This window comes from Myxine glutinosa, chromosome 10 (genome assembly GCF_964187855.1).
Source record: "Myxine glutinosa chromosome 10, kmMyxGlut1.1, whole genome shotgun sequence".
Taxonomy (NCBI): Eukaryota; Metazoa; Chordata; class Myxini; order Myxiniformes; family Myxinidae; genus Myxine; species Myxine glutinosa.
This window is the reverse complement of record NC_136270.1, coordinates 131,157,411-131,176,731: the sequence shown is the minus strand read 5'-3', so window position 1 is coordinate 131,176,731 and position 19,321 is coordinate 131,157,411. Positions and strand designations below refer to the sequence as shown.

General features: G+C 44.1%; 1 protein-coding gene across 3 annotated transcripts in view; it reads left to right on the top strand.

Annotated features, from left to right (window-relative positions):
• The window catches only part of COL6A1 (collagen type VI alpha 1 chain), a 104,902-nt gene that overhangs the window by 46,472 nt on the left and 39,109 nt on the right, over positions 1–19,321 (top strand). For all 3 annotated transcript variants that reach the window (XM_078786099.1, XM_068126086.2, XM_068126085.2), the window contains exons 13-20: positions 1,323–1,349; positions 2,851–2,895; positions 3,608–3,661; positions 4,458–4,520; positions 4,702–4,764; positions 16,635–16,688; positions 16,774–16,809; positions 18,763–18,825. In XM_078786099.1, coding sequence (XP_078642225.1) covers positions 1,323–1,349; positions 2,851–2,895; positions 3,608–3,661; positions 4,458–4,520; positions 4,702–4,764; positions 16,635–16,688; positions 16,774–16,809; positions 18,763–18,825 — 405 coding nt within the window. The remainder of the gene's footprint in view (positions 1–1,322; positions 1,350–2,850; positions 2,896–3,607; positions 3,662–4,457; positions 4,521–4,701; positions 4,765–16,634; positions 16,689–16,773; positions 16,810–18,762; positions 18,826–19,321) is intronic.

The following is a 19,321-nucleotide window of genomic DNA, read 5'->3' as shown; positions in this document are numbered from 1 at the left end:
CTTGAACATTACATTTACCACCTTATACATTACACTTACCACCTTCTACATTACACTTACCACCTTGTACATTAATTTTACCACCTTGAACATTACATTTACCACCTTGTACATTACATTTACCACCTTGAACATTACATTTACCACCTTGTACATTACATTTACCGACTTGTACATTACATTTACCACCTTGTACATTATATTTACCGAATTGTACATTACATTTACCACCTTGTACATGACATTTACCACCTTGTACATGACATTTACCACCTTGTACATTACAGTTACCACCTTGTATATTACGTTTACCATCTCATACGTTACATTTACCACCTTGTACGATACATTTACCACCTCGGTAAACCTCGAACATTACATTTACCGACTTGTACATCACATTTACCACCTTGCACATTACATTTACCACCTTGACTATTACATTTACCGTGTCGTACATTACATTTACTACCTTGAACATGACATTTACCACCTTGAACATTACATTTACCGACTTGTACATCACATTTACCACCTTGCACATTACATTTACCACCTTGTATATTACATTTACCATCTTGACTATTACATTTACCGTGTCGTATGTTACATTTACTACCTTGAACATGACATTTACCACCTTGAACATTACATTTACCACCTCGTACATTACATTTACCACCTTGTACATTACATTTACCACCTCGTATGTTACATTTACCACCTTGTACATTACATTTACCACCTCGTACATTACATTTACCACCTTGTACGTTACATTTACCACCTCGTACATTACATTTACCACCTTGTACATTACATTTACCACCTCGTATGTTACATTTACCACCTTGAACATGACATTTACCACCTTGAACATTACATTTACCACCTCGTATGTTACATTTACCACCTTGTACATTACATTTACCACCTCGTACGTTACATTTACCACCTCGTACATTTCATTTACCACCTCGTACGTTACATTTACCACCTCGGACATTACATTTACCACCTTGTACATTACATTTACCGCCTTGTATGTTTCATTTACCACCTCGTACGTTACATTTACCGCATTGTATGTTACATTTACCGCATTGTATGTTACATTTACCACCTCGACCGTTACACTTTGGTTGTTTGCTTAGTTGCTCTGCCTTCTTGTGTTATTGTCATGTGCACTCATTTTGCAAGGAAATGATTTTGTTGTTGCCTTTTGTGGTGAATTCTAAGAACCAATCAATCCCGTTATGCTGATGATGGTCTCTCTTCCATTATACGCAAATGTTTACTTGTGTAATTTCTGTTTTCCACAGGGTCACAGAGGGCGTGACGGCCAGAAGGTAAGGCACACCTGAACTCTGTTTTCATTGTTTCAGACAAAGACATTACATTGTGGTATTTTATGATTATGTGAGTGTGTGTCAAATGTATTTATTTAATAAACAGGAATACATTTTAACGTGTTTAAAAAAAAAAGTGTTTGTGTGTGACGTTTCCTGGAAAATGCAGATGGCTTCTACAAATGATTCAGCTCCTCCGTTGGAATTACAGTTATTTATTTATGAATGGCAGATGTGAATATGGCCTTGCAGACATTGACTCACTCCTTGCATTAACATGTAGCCTTTCCATTTACATCATGTGGCCTTTTCCCCTGTCATCACTGCTGACTGTGGACCACCTTGGTTTTGAAACATCTGCGGAGCTTCAAATCGCAGCATCCTTGTTTACTTTATCCCACGTCCGATAAACTTACTCATTGCAGTAAATTAGATCACAACAGTCGGACAAGCAACAAGACGAAGATAATTTGAGAATCACGATTGCATGAAATGGTTAATTTTCCCAGCCACAGCAAGTCAGAATTCCTCCTTCTTTTTGATGGCGGCAGAAAATTAAGGTGGGGGGATTGCCACCCCCCACCCCCCTGCCTCCCCCAAACTCCACCGGTGGTGTTCAGTAATAAAAAGGAATTTGCTTTTTGGACTTGTGACTGAGTGTCCGGCCTCGTGACTGAGTGTCCGGCCTCGTGACTGAGTGTCCGGCCTCGTGACTGAGTGTCCGGCCTCGTGACTGAGTGTCCGGCCTCGTGACTGAGTGTCCGGCCTCGTGACTGAGTGCCTGGCCTCGAGACTGAGTGCCCGGCCTCGTGACTGAGTGCCGGGCCTCGTGAATGAGTGCCGGGCCTCGAGAATGAGTGCCCGGCCTCGAGAATGAGTGCCCGGCCTCGAGAATGGGTGCCCGGCCTCGAGAATGGGTGCCCGGCCTCGAGAATGAGTGCCCGGCCTCGAGTATGCGTGCCCGGCCTCGAGTATGGGTGCCCGGCCTCGTGAATGGGTGCCCGGCCTCGTGAATGGGTGCCCGGCCTCGTGACTGGGTGCCCGGCCTCGTGACTGGGTGCCCGGCCTCGAGAAAGAGTGCCCGGCCTCAAGAATGAGTGCCCGGCCTCGTGAATGAGTGCCCGGCCTCGAGTATGAGTGCCCGGCCTCGAGTATGGGTGCCCGGCCTCGTGAATGGGTGCCCGGCCTCGTGACTGGGTGCCCGGCCTCGTGACTGGGTGCCCGACCTCGTGACTGGGTGCCCGGCCTCGAGAAAGAGTGCCCGGCCTCAAGAATGAGTGCCCGGCCTCGTGAATGAGTGCCCGGCCTCGAGACTGAGCGCCCGGCCTCGTGACTGAGCGCCCGGCCTCGTGACTGAGCGCCCGGCCTCGTGACTAGGTTTTCAGCTTTGGTTTCATACATGTTTTACACCAAAATGCCCATGAAGTTGTGCACACTACCATGCATGCATGTTTACTGCAGAAACGAACACTTGTTGATGTCCTTGTTGTCTTTATTTTAGGGAGGAAAAGGCATGCCTGGAAAGGATGGGGAGGATGGGATGAAGGTGAGAAATCATGAGGAAGTTAGTCACTCTCATTCACAAACACTCGGAGTGCACACATTGAGGGGATTAAGTGGACAATTCCCCCACAAGCTTATGAAGGTCAAATTATATATTTCTATGAAGAATGTTGGAGTTTTATCAACTTTGCAAATCTATAAATGGCGACCCGTCTGCATCACCTTCCCAAACTAATGAGTTCATAATCATTCCATGTCATTATCATATTATTGGGACGTGTGTCATGACCAAGTGGCATCCACCGTCACTCCAATCTGAAATAACTTTAGGCCTCAAATCAAGTTCATAAGAACATCCCAGCCCACCCCCCCCCCCCCCCCTCACCTTCTCTTATTGATCAATTATTTTTATAATTCTTATTTCTCATCTTTTCATTAATTAATTAGAAGTGAGCTTAAATGGGTGAATATTATTATTAATAATGTGCATTTCTGGCTTTGCAAGTGTATTTTATTACTCTCTCATAGTCATAATCCTCCAGTAGCCATAACTTCACCAGCTGGTAATGGCCTAAGATCCAACTAACCTCATCACCATCACCTGTGCTATTTGCTGCTCATCAGTACTTGTGACGTGACCTTCCATGTGACGCACATTTGTGACGTTACAAGTGACATTATTTGAGCCGTGTGCAGTTACGCGTGATTTGTGACGCTCCTCTATTTGTAATACGTGCTTTGTTTGTGTGATGCAGGGTGTGCCAGGAATGGCAGGAATGACGGGATGTGCTGGAGACCCTGGAGCTAATGTACGTCGCAATGGCTTCTGAAGGGTTTATTTGATGGACAGGTTTTTGGCAATGTCAAAATTTCACATTGTCTATCTGGACTATCGTCGATGTGTTACGAAACCACCTTGGGTTTGCATCTAGAAATCCTCTTTTCTACTTCCGTCCTTTTTTAAATTTGTCCTTGTTGGCCCAAAGAATCACCATAAGATCTCCATTTTTGCAAGTTTGTTTCATTTCCTCGAAATCTGCTCTAGTGCGAATAGTATTACATTGTCTCATGGATCTTTCCTTTCAAAGAGCTGCTTATCATGTTCCACCAACAGCCGTTCACATGTTAACCATGCTTGGTGTAACTTTTGAGTATCTACTGAGTTTATCCTGGAGACTGCGTGTTGTGAGGATGATCAATTGGGCAGCACACGATGACCTCGGTCACATCTTGATGAAAATGGAGATAAACCACCTCGTTATACGCGGTTTGTCATCATCAAAGTGAAAATTCACAGTAATTGCTGCATTCACTCGAACTGTTAACTTCCATCTTTTTTTTTTTTTTAGTTGGATCGAGCAAAGATGTGCAATCGACCTCCTCGCAAATGTTGATTATGGCTGCTCGCAATTGGGAAAGCTGCTGTTTAAATTGATGGCAACCAGTAGATACGAAAACAAATCTCAGGGTATTTCTGGAATGTAAAACTATATGATCTCGTACTATTTGAGCAATTGTGTGGACGCCAGAAAACAAATCCCAAATGGAGCTTTATTTACACTTCTAATTACGTTTTTGTCTTCCCGACTTGCCACCACCACACAGGGCGTGCCAGGAGACCCGGGACCCAAGGGTGACTCTGGCCCTTATGGCAATAAGGGGGGCAAGGTGCGTCGCTCTACATTCCACACAAAGGCTTGAAGTTCCATCACCATTATTGATTTCCTTCTATTTCCGTGGATGATTAATCAATGAGGGCTTCCTCTTCAACCACTCTGGATATTGCAAAACAAAGTTGCACCTCGTACTTGCTGACGACTTCATCATTTGCTCCACTTGTTCATTTTAGGGGGATCAGGGGCTGTCAGGTTTGGTGGGATATCCTGGATCCACTGGGAAGCCTGGAAAAAGGGTGAGAGGGATCATTTTCTTTTTCCTTCATTTATTGTTTGTCTCTCTGACTCGGCAATATTCCAGATGCATTATTGTATTCATGCGACACGATTGTGGGATGTTTCTCGTGGAATGTGCTGTGACCTATTTTATTATTTACAGTTATGTAATGCTCTTGGGGAAGCTTGAACACATGTCACGTGAACATGCCAAGAATATTATGAAACATTGACATGCTTAAAAACGAAACACGATGATATTCGTACAATGGATAATTCAACACAGTGTATCAATTTTTATGGATTTACTTTTCATTTAATAATAATAATAATAATGCATTTATTTTATATAGCGCTTTTCAGGAAGCCCAAAGACGCTTTGACAGAGTGCAAAACATAATGCATAGCAAAACATAAAAACAATTGCAAAAAAAGAAGAATCAATAGGGAAATATTCAAAGCACAAAGGAGGGAGAAGGAGAGGAGATAGTCAGAGGTTAGATGCTGTGGGTTAAATGTTGAATGCAGTGTTGAACAGGTGGGTCTTGAGTGATGTTTTGAATGTGGTGAGTGAGGAGGAGTCTCTGATGGTGTGAGGTAGTGAGTTCCAGAGGGTGGGAGCAGCGATGGAGAAGGCCCTGTCCCCCCAGGATCTAAATTTGGTCCGGATGGGGGGGGGGTCAGGAGGTTGGTACCAGCAGAGCGGAGGTTGCGGGTGGGAGTGTGTCTGGAGAGGAGGTCAGCCAGGTAGGATGGGGCCAGGTTATGGAGGGCTTTGTAGGTCAAGAGGAGGATTTTGTACTGGATTCTCTGGGAGATGGGGAGCCAGTGAAGCTTGTAAAGGACGGGGGTGATGTGGTCACGGGTCCGGGAATGGGTGAGTAGACGGGCAGCGGAGTTCTGAATGTATTGGAGTTTATTGGTGATTGTTGAGGGTGAACCATAAAGGAGGCTATTGCAGTAGTCCAGACGGGAAGTGATGAAGGCGTGGATGAGGGTTTCTGCAGCCACGGAGGAGAGGGATGGACGGAGACGGGCGATGTTTTTCAGGTGAAAGAAGGCTGTCTTTGTGATCTGTTTCGTGTATTTGTCGAAGGAGAGGGTTTGGTCAAAGATGATGCCAAGATTCCGGATGTGAGGGGAGGTGGATACTGGGAAACCGTCGATGTTGAGTGCCTGGGTCTCAAACATTTATATCCTCTCAAAATAACATTTGGAAGCAAAGTCTCAAAGTTCTTAATAATATGGGATATGAAACTGAAATCTCAGCATATTGAGCTAAGTGCTCACATGGGAATGCCATACAGGCCGACCAAAAGTTTCTCAGACAAAAAAAAACATTTGACAGCATTGGTACAGAGGTAGCACACTTACCTTTGAGCATTCCAGCCTGCATTTGAATCCCGACCCAACTTTAAACGATCATCTCAGGGTTTCATGGATAGAGTGATTCATCAGTGTGTGCTGTGTCCCTCTGTTGGACGTTAAATCTGGGCGTCACGTCTGCTGGCATCAGTTTGTGGCTGTTAAAGATCCAACGGTGTCCTTCGCGAAGAGTAGGCAAGTTATCTCTGGAATCCTGAAAAAAATACAATTACCTTCCGATTAGTGCTGTAAAGGCAAAGGCAAACTACCCAGTCCAATTCTTCCCATCAGGCTGCTTTGGCAGCACCAAATCTGCCTTCAGGCAAATCTGCCTATAAAGAGGAAGGAAAAACGTGGAGGTGGATCAAAACATTAGACAATGGGAATATTGTAACAATAAACTTGATTTAGTAAGTGAAGCAAGAGCACGATAACTGTGTGTGTATATATATATATATATATATATATATATATACAGTCACGTGAAAAAGTAAGTACACCCCATGTAAAGTTTTGACTTTTTCAACATATTTCAACATCCAGCTATTTGATCTTCATTTCAACAATATTGATCGATAAAGGTGATATAATATAACAAATATCATGAAACATTTACATTTTGTAGTCCATTGTATAATTTAAATAAACATATATGCAAATTTCGCATGTGGAAAAAGTAAGTACACCCCTACATTTATCACTACTTCAAATACCTATAATTAGAATCAGGTGCACCAGCTCAGGTGCAAATGATTAGAACATCGTTAGAGAGGATCTTGGAGGAATCTGTCTTGTTTAAACCGCAGACATTTAGTTTGGTTTGCTCTTTGTTGTTGAAGTGTGCGGCGTCACCATGCCTAGATCAAAAGAGCTCTCTGAGGCCTTCAGAAAGAAGGTTATAGATGCCTACGAGTCTGGGAAGGGATTTAAAAAGATCTCTAAACAATTTGAAATCAATCATTCGACTGTCCGGAAGATCATCTACAAGTGGAGAAGATTCCAAACAACTGCCAACTTGTTCAGGCCAGGCCGCCCCAGCAAGTTCAGCCCGAGAGCAGACCGCAAGATGCTGAAAGAAGTCTCTAAGAACTCCAGAATGTCATCACGGGACCTCCAGGTAGCTCTTGCCACTGTTGATGTCAAAGTGCACGAGTCTACCATTAGAAAGAGGCTGCACAACTTTGATCTACATGGGAGGTGTGCCAGGAGGAAACCTTTGCTGTCCAGAAAGAACATCAGGGCAAGACTAAAGTTTGCCAATGAACACCTCGGCAAAGACCAGCACTTCTGGAACAATGTGCTCTGCACAGATGTGTCAAAGGTAGAGCTATTTGGCCACATTACCAGAAGACATGTTTGGCGAAAACCAAAGAGAGCATTTGACCGCAAGTGCCTGATACCAACTGTAAAGCATGGTGGTGGAAATATTGTGGTTTGGGGCAGCTTTGCTGCATCAGGGCCTGGGCAGCTCACCATCATAGAATCCACTATGAATTCTTCATTGTACCAGAGGGTGCTTGAGGATAATGTGAGGCCATCTGTCAAAGTTGAAGCTCAACCGAAGGTGGACCTTGCAACATGACAATGACCCTAAACATACCAGTAAATCCACCAAGGAATGGCTGAAAAGAAAGAAATGGAGGGTTCTGGAATGGCCAAGTCAAAGTGCATGCCAAAAACCCCTCAAACATCGCACAGCTGAAAGAATTCTCCATGGAGGAGTGGCCAAAAATTTCTCCCAGTTGATGTCAGAGACTGGTAGACAGTTATAAGAAATGCATACTTGAGGTTGTTTCTGCCAAAGGGGGCAATACCACCTATTAGAGCCAAGGGTGTGCAGGCAGTCCCCGGGTTACGAACGAGTTCCGTGTTTAAGTCTGTCTGCAAGTCGAATTTGTATGCAAGTCGGAACAGTTATGTACAGTTCACATCTAGTGTCAATTAGTCAAATGTTTGTCTTAGTATATAGTACATATTTTACCTAAAACATCTATAGGTATAAAAAACATGAAAGCAACATTTCTTAAACTGTTTAGATAGGAAAGAAAAATAATGATTAAAGGTTAACACTTACTCTCATTCCAATTGATGTCTTGCAAACCTTGAAACGATCATACCTTGATATATCTCTCCGAGATGATGGGCCTGGTGTTGGAGAGGATGGACCTGGTGCTGGAGAGGATGGACCTGGTGCTGGTCAATTTTCTTAAAGTAAACATCAAGGGTGGCTTGAACAGAGCTTTTCTCACATTTCTCTTGTCTACCGCTCCCCTTATTATATACTATGTGTGTCTGTTTGATTTTTGTTTTCTGTGTGATAAATGTTAGCTCTTTCACGAGCCTCGATTCTGTATACAACCAAAATAAATAAAAAAAATTATTTTTAAATAATAGGCTTTACGGAGGTCGGTTCGTAAGTACGGGCGTTCGTAAGTCGGGCGTTCGTAACCCGGGGACTGCCTGTACTTACTTTTTCCACAGAAGGAAATGGCATCTCTGTTAATTTTTTGTTGAATAAATTATTGCAAAGTCAATTTTCCATTGTTTTTTTGTTCAATTAGATCACCTTTATCTATAGATACTGTTAAAATGAAGATCAAATATTGATATGTCCACATGTGATAAAAAGATTTTAAAAACATTTCATGGGGTGTACTTACTTTTTCCACATGCGAAATTTGCATTTATGTTTATTTAAATTATACAATGGACTACAAAATGTCAATGTTTCATGATATTTGTTATATTATATCACCTTTATCTGTCAATATTGTTGAAATGAAGATCAAATAGCTGTATGTTGAAATATGTTGAAAAAGTCAAAACTTTACATGGGGTGTACTTACTTTATCACGTGACTGATATACAGTGTGTATCAAAAAAAAGGTAATCCGAATTCAAGGGGTTTATATGCAAAGGTTATTTATTTTGACAATTTACATGTGGTTTACTAATTAAGAGGAGATCCTCAGCTTTTCATTGACACCTTCCATGCATCATTTCTGTCACAGTGTCACACATGATCGAGTACATGTTCATTGAAAATGACAAGTTCAAATCGCATTTTTACAAGTTTGGCTAATGATGCAAGTCAGGATAATTGGTGCAAAATGAACGTCAGATGTGAATTTTTCTCAGGAATGATTGGCCTTTATGCACCCACACCTTCAACATGTCCACCTCCCCTTTCAACACAAAGCTCACAGCGGCGGAGCATGCCCTGAACTGCTCGTCTCACCATAGCCGGGTCATTGCGCAAAGCATCCACTCCATGTCGAATACGGCCCTGCAATTCGTCAAGATCACGGGGAGGAGTTACGAACACCTTGTTCTTTAAATGTCCCCAAAGGAAATAATCACATGGTGTGAGGTCAGGTGATCTTGGCGGCCATTCCACTGCATGGTTGAGGGCGATGACTCGTTCTCCAAAGAGTTCCCTCAGTCGATCTCGGACAGCCATAAGACGATGTGCTGGGGCGCCGTCTTGGGGCCCACCAGAGATATCTGAAGACACTACGAACCTGTCGCTCAAAGTTCTCCTCCAGCTGCGGTAAAACTTCATCATTGATCATCTGCAGATACCTGTTACCATTGACATTCCTTTGAAAGAAAAATGGTCCGATCACCTGACTACTTCCACAAAGTCCCAACCAAACAGTCAACTTTTGTCGATTCATGTTGGTGTCAAAATTAAATTACGGGGGTTGTCCTGTCGGTGCATATTCAAGAACATTATGGGTATTGACCTTGCCGTCCATGGCGAAAGCAGCTTCGTCGCCGATAACGAGATACCGCAGTAAATTGACATCTGCTTCGCAACGTGCTATCAACCATCCGGCAAGCACCAGCCTCCTGGCAAAATCCCTTGGCGCAAGTTGATGCCGGATGTGAATCCGATATGGATGTTGGTGGAGGTCCAGTCTTGTGATTCGGTTGAATGTTGCCAGAGGCAATGCCGTCCCATTTCGTCTTGCACTGGTATCCCTAGGATGCTCCAAAACTTGCTGCCTTGCTGCTGCAATGTTCATTTCCGATCGCCCAGTGCGCCTCCTACCAGAATTTCCCTTGTTGCGGTTGAGGCTAGTGCCATGCTCTTGGTATTTTCTAACATTCGCCCAGATGGTTTTGGCTGCTGGAGGGTCCCGTTCTGGGAAACGTTCCCTGAACGCATCATGAGTTTGCTGCAAACTTCCAGTTTGGTGAAAGGTTGTAACCACGAAGGTCCGCTGTTCAATCGTAAGTTGAACCATCTTTTCAATGACTCAGACTGTTTCTAAACCCATACACTGTAGGCCCATCTTAAATACCCATCTTAAACAAAGGATGACGCAACCGCCGATTACCAGACCAGCTTAACAATTTTACATAATCAACTTGGCAGTCGACAAGTAATGCGTCCATTTCAAACTGTCTTGCTGCGTGGGGTTCACTGCGTGGGGTAAGTATTCTATGAATACCATCTAGTTGTCTGCAAACAAAGGAGGATGTGACAGAAGTGATTACAATACCCCGTCTCCTGATGTGCATGGGGTGGGCTAAATATACTAAACATTAAACATTCTAGCGACTCAAGAGGACAATGATTTGCAAGTTTTTCAATTCACATATCCATCAGGGTTCATACATGTAGATCTCCCCCTTTGACATCTTGAACGGACGAGTATGGCACATCGGAAATGCGAAATGTGATTGGTGAGAAACAAGATTAGCCAAACTTGTAAAAATGCGATTTGAACTTGTCATTTTCAATGAACATGTACTCGGTCATGTGTGACAGCAATGATGCATGGAAGGTATCAATGGAAAGCTGAGGATCTCCTCTTAATTAGTAAACCACATGTAAATTGTCAAACTAAATAACCTTTGCATATTGACCCCTTGAATTCGGATTAACTTTTTTTTGATATGCACTACATATATATATATATATATATATATATATATATATATATATATATATATATATATATATATATATATATATATATATATAATAATAATAATTCATTTATTTTGTATAGCGCTTTTCCAGAAGCCCAAAGGCGCTTTGACAGAGTGGAAAACATAATGCATAACAATACATGAAAACAACAATTGCAAAAAGACAAGAATCAATAGGGAAATATTTAAAGCAAAAGGAGGGAGAAGGAGAAGAGATAGTCAGGGGTTAAATGCTGTGGGTTGAATGTTGAATGCAGCGTTGAACAGGTGGGTCTTTAGTGATGTTTTGAATGTGGTGAGTGAGGAGGAGTCTCTGATGGTGTGAGGTAGTGAGTTCCAGAGGGTGGGAGCAGCGATGGAGAAGGCCCTGTCCCCCCAGGATCTGAATTTGGTCCGGATGGAGGGGGTCAGGAGGTTGGTACCAGCAGAGCGGAGGTTGCGGGTGGGAGTGTGTCTGGAGAGGAGGTCAGCCAGGTAGGATGGGGCCAGGTTATGGAGGGCTTTGTATGTCAAGAGGAGGATTTTGTACTGGATTCTCTGGGGGATGGGGAGCCAGTGAAGCTTGTAAAGGACGGGGGTGATGTGGTCACGGGTCCGGGAATGAGTGAGTAGACGGGCAGCGGAGTTCTGAATGTATTGGAGTTTATTGGTGATTTTTGAGGGTGAACCATAGAGGAGGCTATTGCAGTAGTCCAGACGGGAGGTGATGAAGGCGTGGATGAGGGTTTCTGCAGCCGTGGAGGAGAGGGATGAGCGGAGACAGGCAATGTTTTTCAGGTGAAAGAAGGCTGACTTTGTGATCTGTTTAGTGTATTTGTCGAAGGAAAGGGTTTGGTCAAAGATGACGCCAAGATTCCGGATGTGAGGGGAGGTGGATACTGGGATACCGTCGATGTTGAGGGCAAAGTTATGGGTGGATTTTGTGAGCGTTTTTGGGCCAATGATGATTATTTCAGATTTATCACAGTTAAGCTTGAGGAAGTTGATTTGAAGCCAGGATTTTATTTCAGTGATGCAGTTTGTCAGGATAGAGTGGGTGTCGGTGGAGACGGACTTGGTGGAGATGAAAAGCTGGATGTCATCGGCGAAGCAGTGGAATTGGAGACCATGACGGCGGATTAAGTGACCGAGCGGGGACAGGTAAAGGATGAAGAGGAGGGGGCCAAGAACTGAACCTTGGGGGACACCTTGGGGGAGGGGAGCAGTGGGGGATTTGCAGTTATTGATGGAGATGAACTGGCATCTGTCAGAGAGGTATGATTTAATCCAAGAGAGGGCAGTGCCGGTGACGTTAAAGGTGGATTCAAGTCGGGTGAGGAGGATAGTGTGATCGATGGTGTCAAAGGCAGCGCTGAGGTCGAGGAGGACGAGAATGTTGAGGTTGCCAGCGTCAGAGGAGAGGAGAAGGTCGTTGGTGATTTTGAGGAGAGCAGTTTCAGTACTGTGGTTGGAGCGGAATCCGGATTGGAATGTTTCATACAGGTTATTGGCAGAGAGATGATGTTTGAGTTGAGTGGCTACAGCGCGTTCCAAAACTTTTGACAGAAAGGGTAGGTTGGAGATGGGTCTGAAGTTGTTTAGGGTGTCAGGGTTTAGACCAGGTTTTTTTAGAATGGGGGTAATAGCAGCAATTTTGAGGGAAGGTGGGACGATGCCTTTAGACAGGGAGGAGTTTATTGTTGCAATGATAAGTGGAGAGAGAGCAGGGAGGGAGGCTTTGACAAAGCTGGAGGGGATGGGGTCAAGAGTGCAGGTGGCAGTTTTCATTCCTATGAGGAGTTCAGAGAGGTCAGTAGGAGAGATTGGGGAGAACCGAGACAGGGGATGGCAGGACAAGGGGGGGCAGGTGGTTGGAGGGGGAGCGGGTGCGGCGGTGGTCAAGCTGTTGTAGATGTTGTCAATTTTGCGTTGGAAGAAAGAGAGGAAGGAGATGCAGTTGTCTACTGTGAATGACTGGGTGGTGGTGTTCAGGGGGCGGAGGAGTTTGTTTATTGTCGAGAAGAGTGCTTTTGGGTTTCCGGAGCCAGAGTGGATAATTTGAGAGTAGTAGGCAGAGCGGGCGCGGGAGAGGGCATCTTTGTAGTGTTGTATGTGGTCCTTGTAGGCTTGGGAGTGAACTGTGAGACCCGTTTTATTGCGGAGTCTTTCAAGTTGGCGAGCACGAGTTTTCATCAGGTGGAGTTCAGGGGTAAACCAGGGAGCAGAATGGGTGAAAGAAACTGTTTTGGTTTTTACAGGCGCAAGCTGGTCAAGGCAGGAGGAGAGAGTGTGGTTGTAGTAGTCAGTGAGGTCGGAAGGGGTGTGGAGGTCAATGAAGGGAGAAGTGGACATTTTTTCAGAGAGGGTGGATGAGAATGAGGTAGGTGAAAGAGCGTTTAGCTTACGGAAGTTGATTGTGCGATAATGCCTTGGTGTTGGGGCGGGGATGTTGATGGTCAGAGTGATGGCTAAGTGGTCAGAGAGGGTGAGGTCGGAGCCATAGAGATGGTGCAAATTTAATCCAGTGGAGCAGACAAGGTCCAAAATGTGACCACGGATATGGGTAGGAAAGTCGACATGTTGAGTGAGGTTAAAGCAGGTGAGTAAATCAGTGAAGTCAGTGGTTATTGTGGAGTCAGTGGAGTCCATGTGGATATTGAAATCACCAAGGAGGAGGATTGAGGGGGAGAGGGAACATAGCTGGGTCAGAAAGTAGGAGAAGTCAGACAGGAATGATGGGTGTGGTTTGGGAGGGCGGTAGACGACAGCCATGACTGACTGCGTGTGACCAGAGAGTTTTAAAGCCAGGTGTTCAAATGATGGAGCAGATGAGATGGAGATGAGGTTGGTCTTGATGTCTTGACGGTGGATAACGGCAATTCCACCACCTCGGCCCTCCGAGCGTGGTTTATTGACGTAGGAATATCCATTGGGTGTGGTGAGGTTGAGTGTGTAGTAGTCCAGAGGTTGTTGCCAGGTTTCGGTGAGACAGAGAAAGTCCAGTTTGTTATCCAGGATGTATTCGTTCAGGATGAGGCATTTATTGTTGAGGGACCGGGTGTTGAACAGGGTGAGCTTGATGTTGTTTTGAACAGCAGGGATGAATTCAGGTGATTTAGCCAGGGTTCGTAGGCAGGAGGTGCGATCGTGTGGGTTGCTGTGACCAGGTGCGCTGGGACGAAGAGTGAGAGTGCGCTGAGCCGACCAGAGGACGGGGATGGAGTGACCTGATTGCAAATAAACAAACTTGCGACCGGAGCCACGGTGAATGTACCTGGGTCGTCGGAGGAGTCCATTTGATTTGATGGCAGAGATGCATGATGGGGTGGAGCGGGTATTGAGCAGAAGAAGCCTTGCGGCGGAGTACTTCAGAGCCATGCCAGGCAGGAGCGAAGGGACGAGTACGAGGCCAAGGTCGAGGAGGCAAAGCGGCAAACGCAGCGGCAAACGCAGCGGCAAACGACTGCAGCCGCTAATCAAGACCACAGCGGCAAACAAGGCCACCAAGACCACAAGGCCACCGGCAAACAAGGCCACGGCCACAAACAACGGGAGCGGGCCTTTCGATTCCGTATTCCGTACCATCAAAAGCAGATTCCGTTATCCAGCCGGAGAACACGCGGCACGTGCGGGTGTGAAAAGGCAGGACAGGTGTGAGATGTCAGGTCAGAAAAGTAGAAGCAGACCCTGTACATCCATCCAGTCGGAGAAGCGGCGAATATGCAACGCCAGCGTACTCTCGCAACCGAACCCGGAAGATGTGACCACGGATATGGGTAGGAAAGTCGACATGTTGAGTGAGGTTAAAGCAGGTGAGTAAATCAGTGAAGTCAGTGTGAGATATATATATATGTATAACCGGAAAATACAGTCCTTTAGTCCGTGAGGCATGTGACTATATGTCTATGAATTATGCATGGTCTGTTGGATTACACCTTTCGACCCTTTAGACTGATGAGACCCTTTAAACCTTTGAAGACCCTTTAAGTCCCGAAGACCCAAATACTCGAGAAGACCCTGAAAGACCCAAAATTCCTCTTGTACCCAAAATATGCCAATGGCCCTGAAAGACCCCAAACGCCCAAAAGATCCAAAAGACCATGAAGCCCCAAAATACAATTAAAAACCCCCAGGACCATTAATAACCATGAAGACGCAAAATATCCATAAGATCCCGAAGAGCCGTAAGACCCTTTAGACCCATTAAAGCAGCTTGGACCCTTGACCATTTAGAGCTTTTGACCACCTGGACCTTTTTAGATTACAAATAAATAATATTGTTCATTTATTATTTGAAAGCCCGCTTGGAGTTTGCAAAAAAGCACCTAAAGGACTCTCAGACTGTGAGAAACAAGATTCTGTGTGCTTTCATGTGTCTTTCACTGAGGAGAGGCTTCCATCTGGCCACTCTGCCATGCATCCCAGATCGGTGGAGTGTTGCAGTGATGGTTGTCCTTCTGGAAGTTTCTCCCATCTCCACACAGGATCTCTGGAGCTCAGCCAGAGTGACCATCGGGTTCTTGGTCACCTCTCTTACCAAGGTGCTTCTCCCCTGATTGCTCAGTTTGGCCGGGCGGCCAGCTCTAGGAAGAGTCCTGGTTGTTCCAAACTTCTTCCATTTAAGAATTATGGAGGCCACTGTGCTCTTGGGAACCTTCGATGCAGCAGAATATTTTTTTGTAGGCTTCCCCAGATCTGTGCCTCGACACAATCCTGTCTCTGAGCTCTGCAGGCAGTTGCTTCGACCTCATGGCTTGGTTTTTGCTCTGATATGCATTGTCAGCTGTGAGACCTTATATAGACAGGTGTGTGCCTTTCCAAATTATGTCCAATTAATTGAATTTACCACAGGTGGACTCCAATCAAGGTGTAGAAACATCTCAAAGATGACCAACAGAAATGGGAGGCACCTGAGCTAAATTTCAAGTGTCATAGCAAAGGGTCTGAATACTTATGCCGATGTGATATTTCAGTTTTTTCTTTTTAATAAATTTGCAAAACTTTCTAAAATCCTGTTTTCTCTTTGTCATTATGGGGTATTGAGTGTAGATTGATGAGGGAAAAAATGAATTTAAACGATTTCAGCATAAGGCTGCAACATCACAAAATGTGAAAAAAGTGAAGGGGTCTGAATACTTTCTGAATGCACTATATATATGTATGTATATATATATATATATATATATATATATATATATATATATATATATATATATATATATATATATATATATATATATATATATATATATATATATATACATATATATATATATAAATGTGTGTGTATATACATATATATACAGTATGTATATGATTATACATGGGGACCGCAAGGCTAACCCCCGCTCTAGCAGGGAAAATGGCCTTTAAAATGCATGTTGTTGTTGTTGTATGTATATGATTATACAATGGCAGACTACATTATGGAGAGGAATGATATTGATTTGTGTGAAAATCTACAATCTTGGGAGATATGAAGGATGGAAAGTATCACTTTTAATCGTTTATGATATTGTGAGGAAGCAAATATAATTCTTAGCTTCCAGTTGTTAAAGATGGTTTCTAGTGTATTTGATGCAAGATTTGCTTTCTTTTCACTCAGGGCGACTCTGGACTTGATGGCAGGGATGGGGCGAAGGGAGACCGAGGAGATGATGTGTGTAACACTCACTGGTGACTTTTGGGGCATTTTCAATGAGGTTTTCGATTTTGTAGCAACATTTTCTTGTGTTGTTTTGCAGGGAGATATTGGTCCTGCTGGCATCATCGGAATTAAGGTAAGAGACAATGACATAGGGATTGTGACATGAGTTACTGTGCATTTAAAATGTTAAAGTTACAAAATAAAATTGAAAATATTAAATATAGAGTCAGACAGGTGAGAAAATGGACAAGTGGAATAAAAACAGAGTAAACTGCGAGACTTGCAATAAAATGCAAATAAATGAATATATAACGATGACATCGGTACTGTAATGGATAGCAGAACAAGGGGGAGACCTCAATGGATGGCTTGGTGTTGTTGGCTCATGGATACCAGAACAGGTGGAGACCTCCATGGATGGTTTGGGCGTTGTAAGCTCTTGGATAGCAGAACAGGTGGAGACCTCCATGGAGGGCTTGGTGTCGTTGGCTCATGGATACCAGAACAGGTGGAGACCTCCATGGGTGGTGTGGGCGTTGTAACCTCTTGGATAGCAGAACAGGTGGAGACCTCCATGGATGGCTTGGTGTTGTTAGCTCATGGATAGCAGAACAGGAAGAGACCTCAATGGATGGCTTGGTGTTGTTGGCTCATGGATACCAGAACAGGTGGAGACCTCCATGGATGGCTTGGTGTTGTTGGCTCATGGATAGCAGAACAGGTGGAGACCTCCATGGATGGCTTGGTGTTGTTAGCTCATGGATAGCAGAACAGGAAGAGACCTCCATGGAGGGCTTGGTGTCGTTGGCTCATGGATACCAGAACAGGTGGAGACCTCCATGGATGGTTTGGGCGTTGTAAGCTCTTGGATAGCAGAACAGGTGGAGACCTCCATGGATGGCTTGGTGTTGTTAGCTCATGGATAGCAGAACAGGAAGAGACCTCAATGGATGGCTTGGTGTTGTGGGCTCATGGATACCAGAACAGGTGGAGACCTCCATGGATGGCTTGGGTGTTGTAAGCTCTTGGATAGCAAAACAGGTGGAGACCTCCATGGATGGCTTGGTGTTGTAAGCTCTTGGATAGCAGAACAGGTGGAGACCTCAATGGATGGCTTGGTGTTGTTGGCTCATGGATACCAGAACAGGTGGAGACCTCCATGGATGGCTTGGTGTTGTAAGCTCTTGGATAGCAGAACAGGTGGAGACCTCCATGGAGGGCTTGGTGTCGTTGGCTCATGGATACCAGAACAGGTGGAGACCTCCATGGAGGGCTTGGTGTCGTTGGCTCATGGATACCAGAACAGGTGGAGACCTCCATGGGTGGTGTGGGCGTTGTAACCTCTTGGATAGCAGAACAGGTGGAGACCTCCATGGATGGTTTGGGCGTTGTAAGCTCTTGGATATCAGAACAGGTGGAGACCTCCATGGATGGCTTGGTGTTGTTAGCTCATGGATAGCAGAACAGGAAGAGACCTCAATGGATGGCTTGGTGTTGTGGGCTCATGGATACCAGAACAGGTGGAGACCTCCATGGATGGCTTGGGTGTTGTAAGCTCTTGGATAGCAAAACAGGTGGAGACCTCCATGGAGGGCTTGGTGTCGTTGGCTCATGGATACCAGAGCAGGTGGAGACCCCCATGGATGGAAAAATAGATCACAAAATAGAGCAGAATCAGACTTTAGAAAGGCTTCCTAAAATCGGAGCAAATGCAGGTATATGGAAGTTAATTTCAAACATTTAAAAATGATGAGGATTCAGTGAATGGAAGAGAAGTAATTCTATGGAATGGTTTAATGGACGTTTTATAAAGCGCAGTGGTTACGGTTGTTGAAATGGCCTCCTCTTGTACCTACCTTTCCTTGTATTTCATGGTATGGTGTTAAATATGTCACAAATCCTTATACACTTTGATTTTTCCATATTTACACTGGAAATATAATCAAATTAATGAATTTCTTTCCATTCTCCCTTCTTTGTTGAAGTTATCAACAAACCATGGAGATTCCAGAGTGTTATATTAATTGCTTTCTTTGCTTTACCTCATGCTCATTGTGGTCTCCTTGTCGATTGATTTCATCCACAGGGTTTGCTTGGAGATAATGGAATGATGGGACCCCCAGGTAGTCGAGGCAAGAAAGGTGCGAAGGTGGGTTGGAAACGCATCATAACATCTAAAGGTAATTCAAACGAATGCATCAGTTTGCCCAATGAGGAGGTTGATGCTCATAAAAGTGCCGAAAGACATGGAGTGGAAAGACATTGTATTGAAAATTGAATATCTAAAATCTAAATAATCGAAAATTAAAAAAGAAAAGAAAATTAAATAATTAAAATTGAAAAAATAGAAAATGGAAAAGAGAAATAATTAAAAAGTGAAATAATTAAATAATTGAAAATTGGGGGAAAAATAAATTGAATATTGAGAAATAAATTTAAAAATAATGGAAAAATAGTCTTCAAAAAGCGAGACACCACAGACACCACAGACACCACAGACACCACAGACACCAGGCCTTCCTCCAAGAACTAAAGAAATTACACAATGGAATAATGAAATACAGTACATACAGACCTTGCTGCCCGTGTGTTCACTGTCTGTGATTTCGTGTATCTGCGCTTACCTTTTAGACACCCTTTCTCTC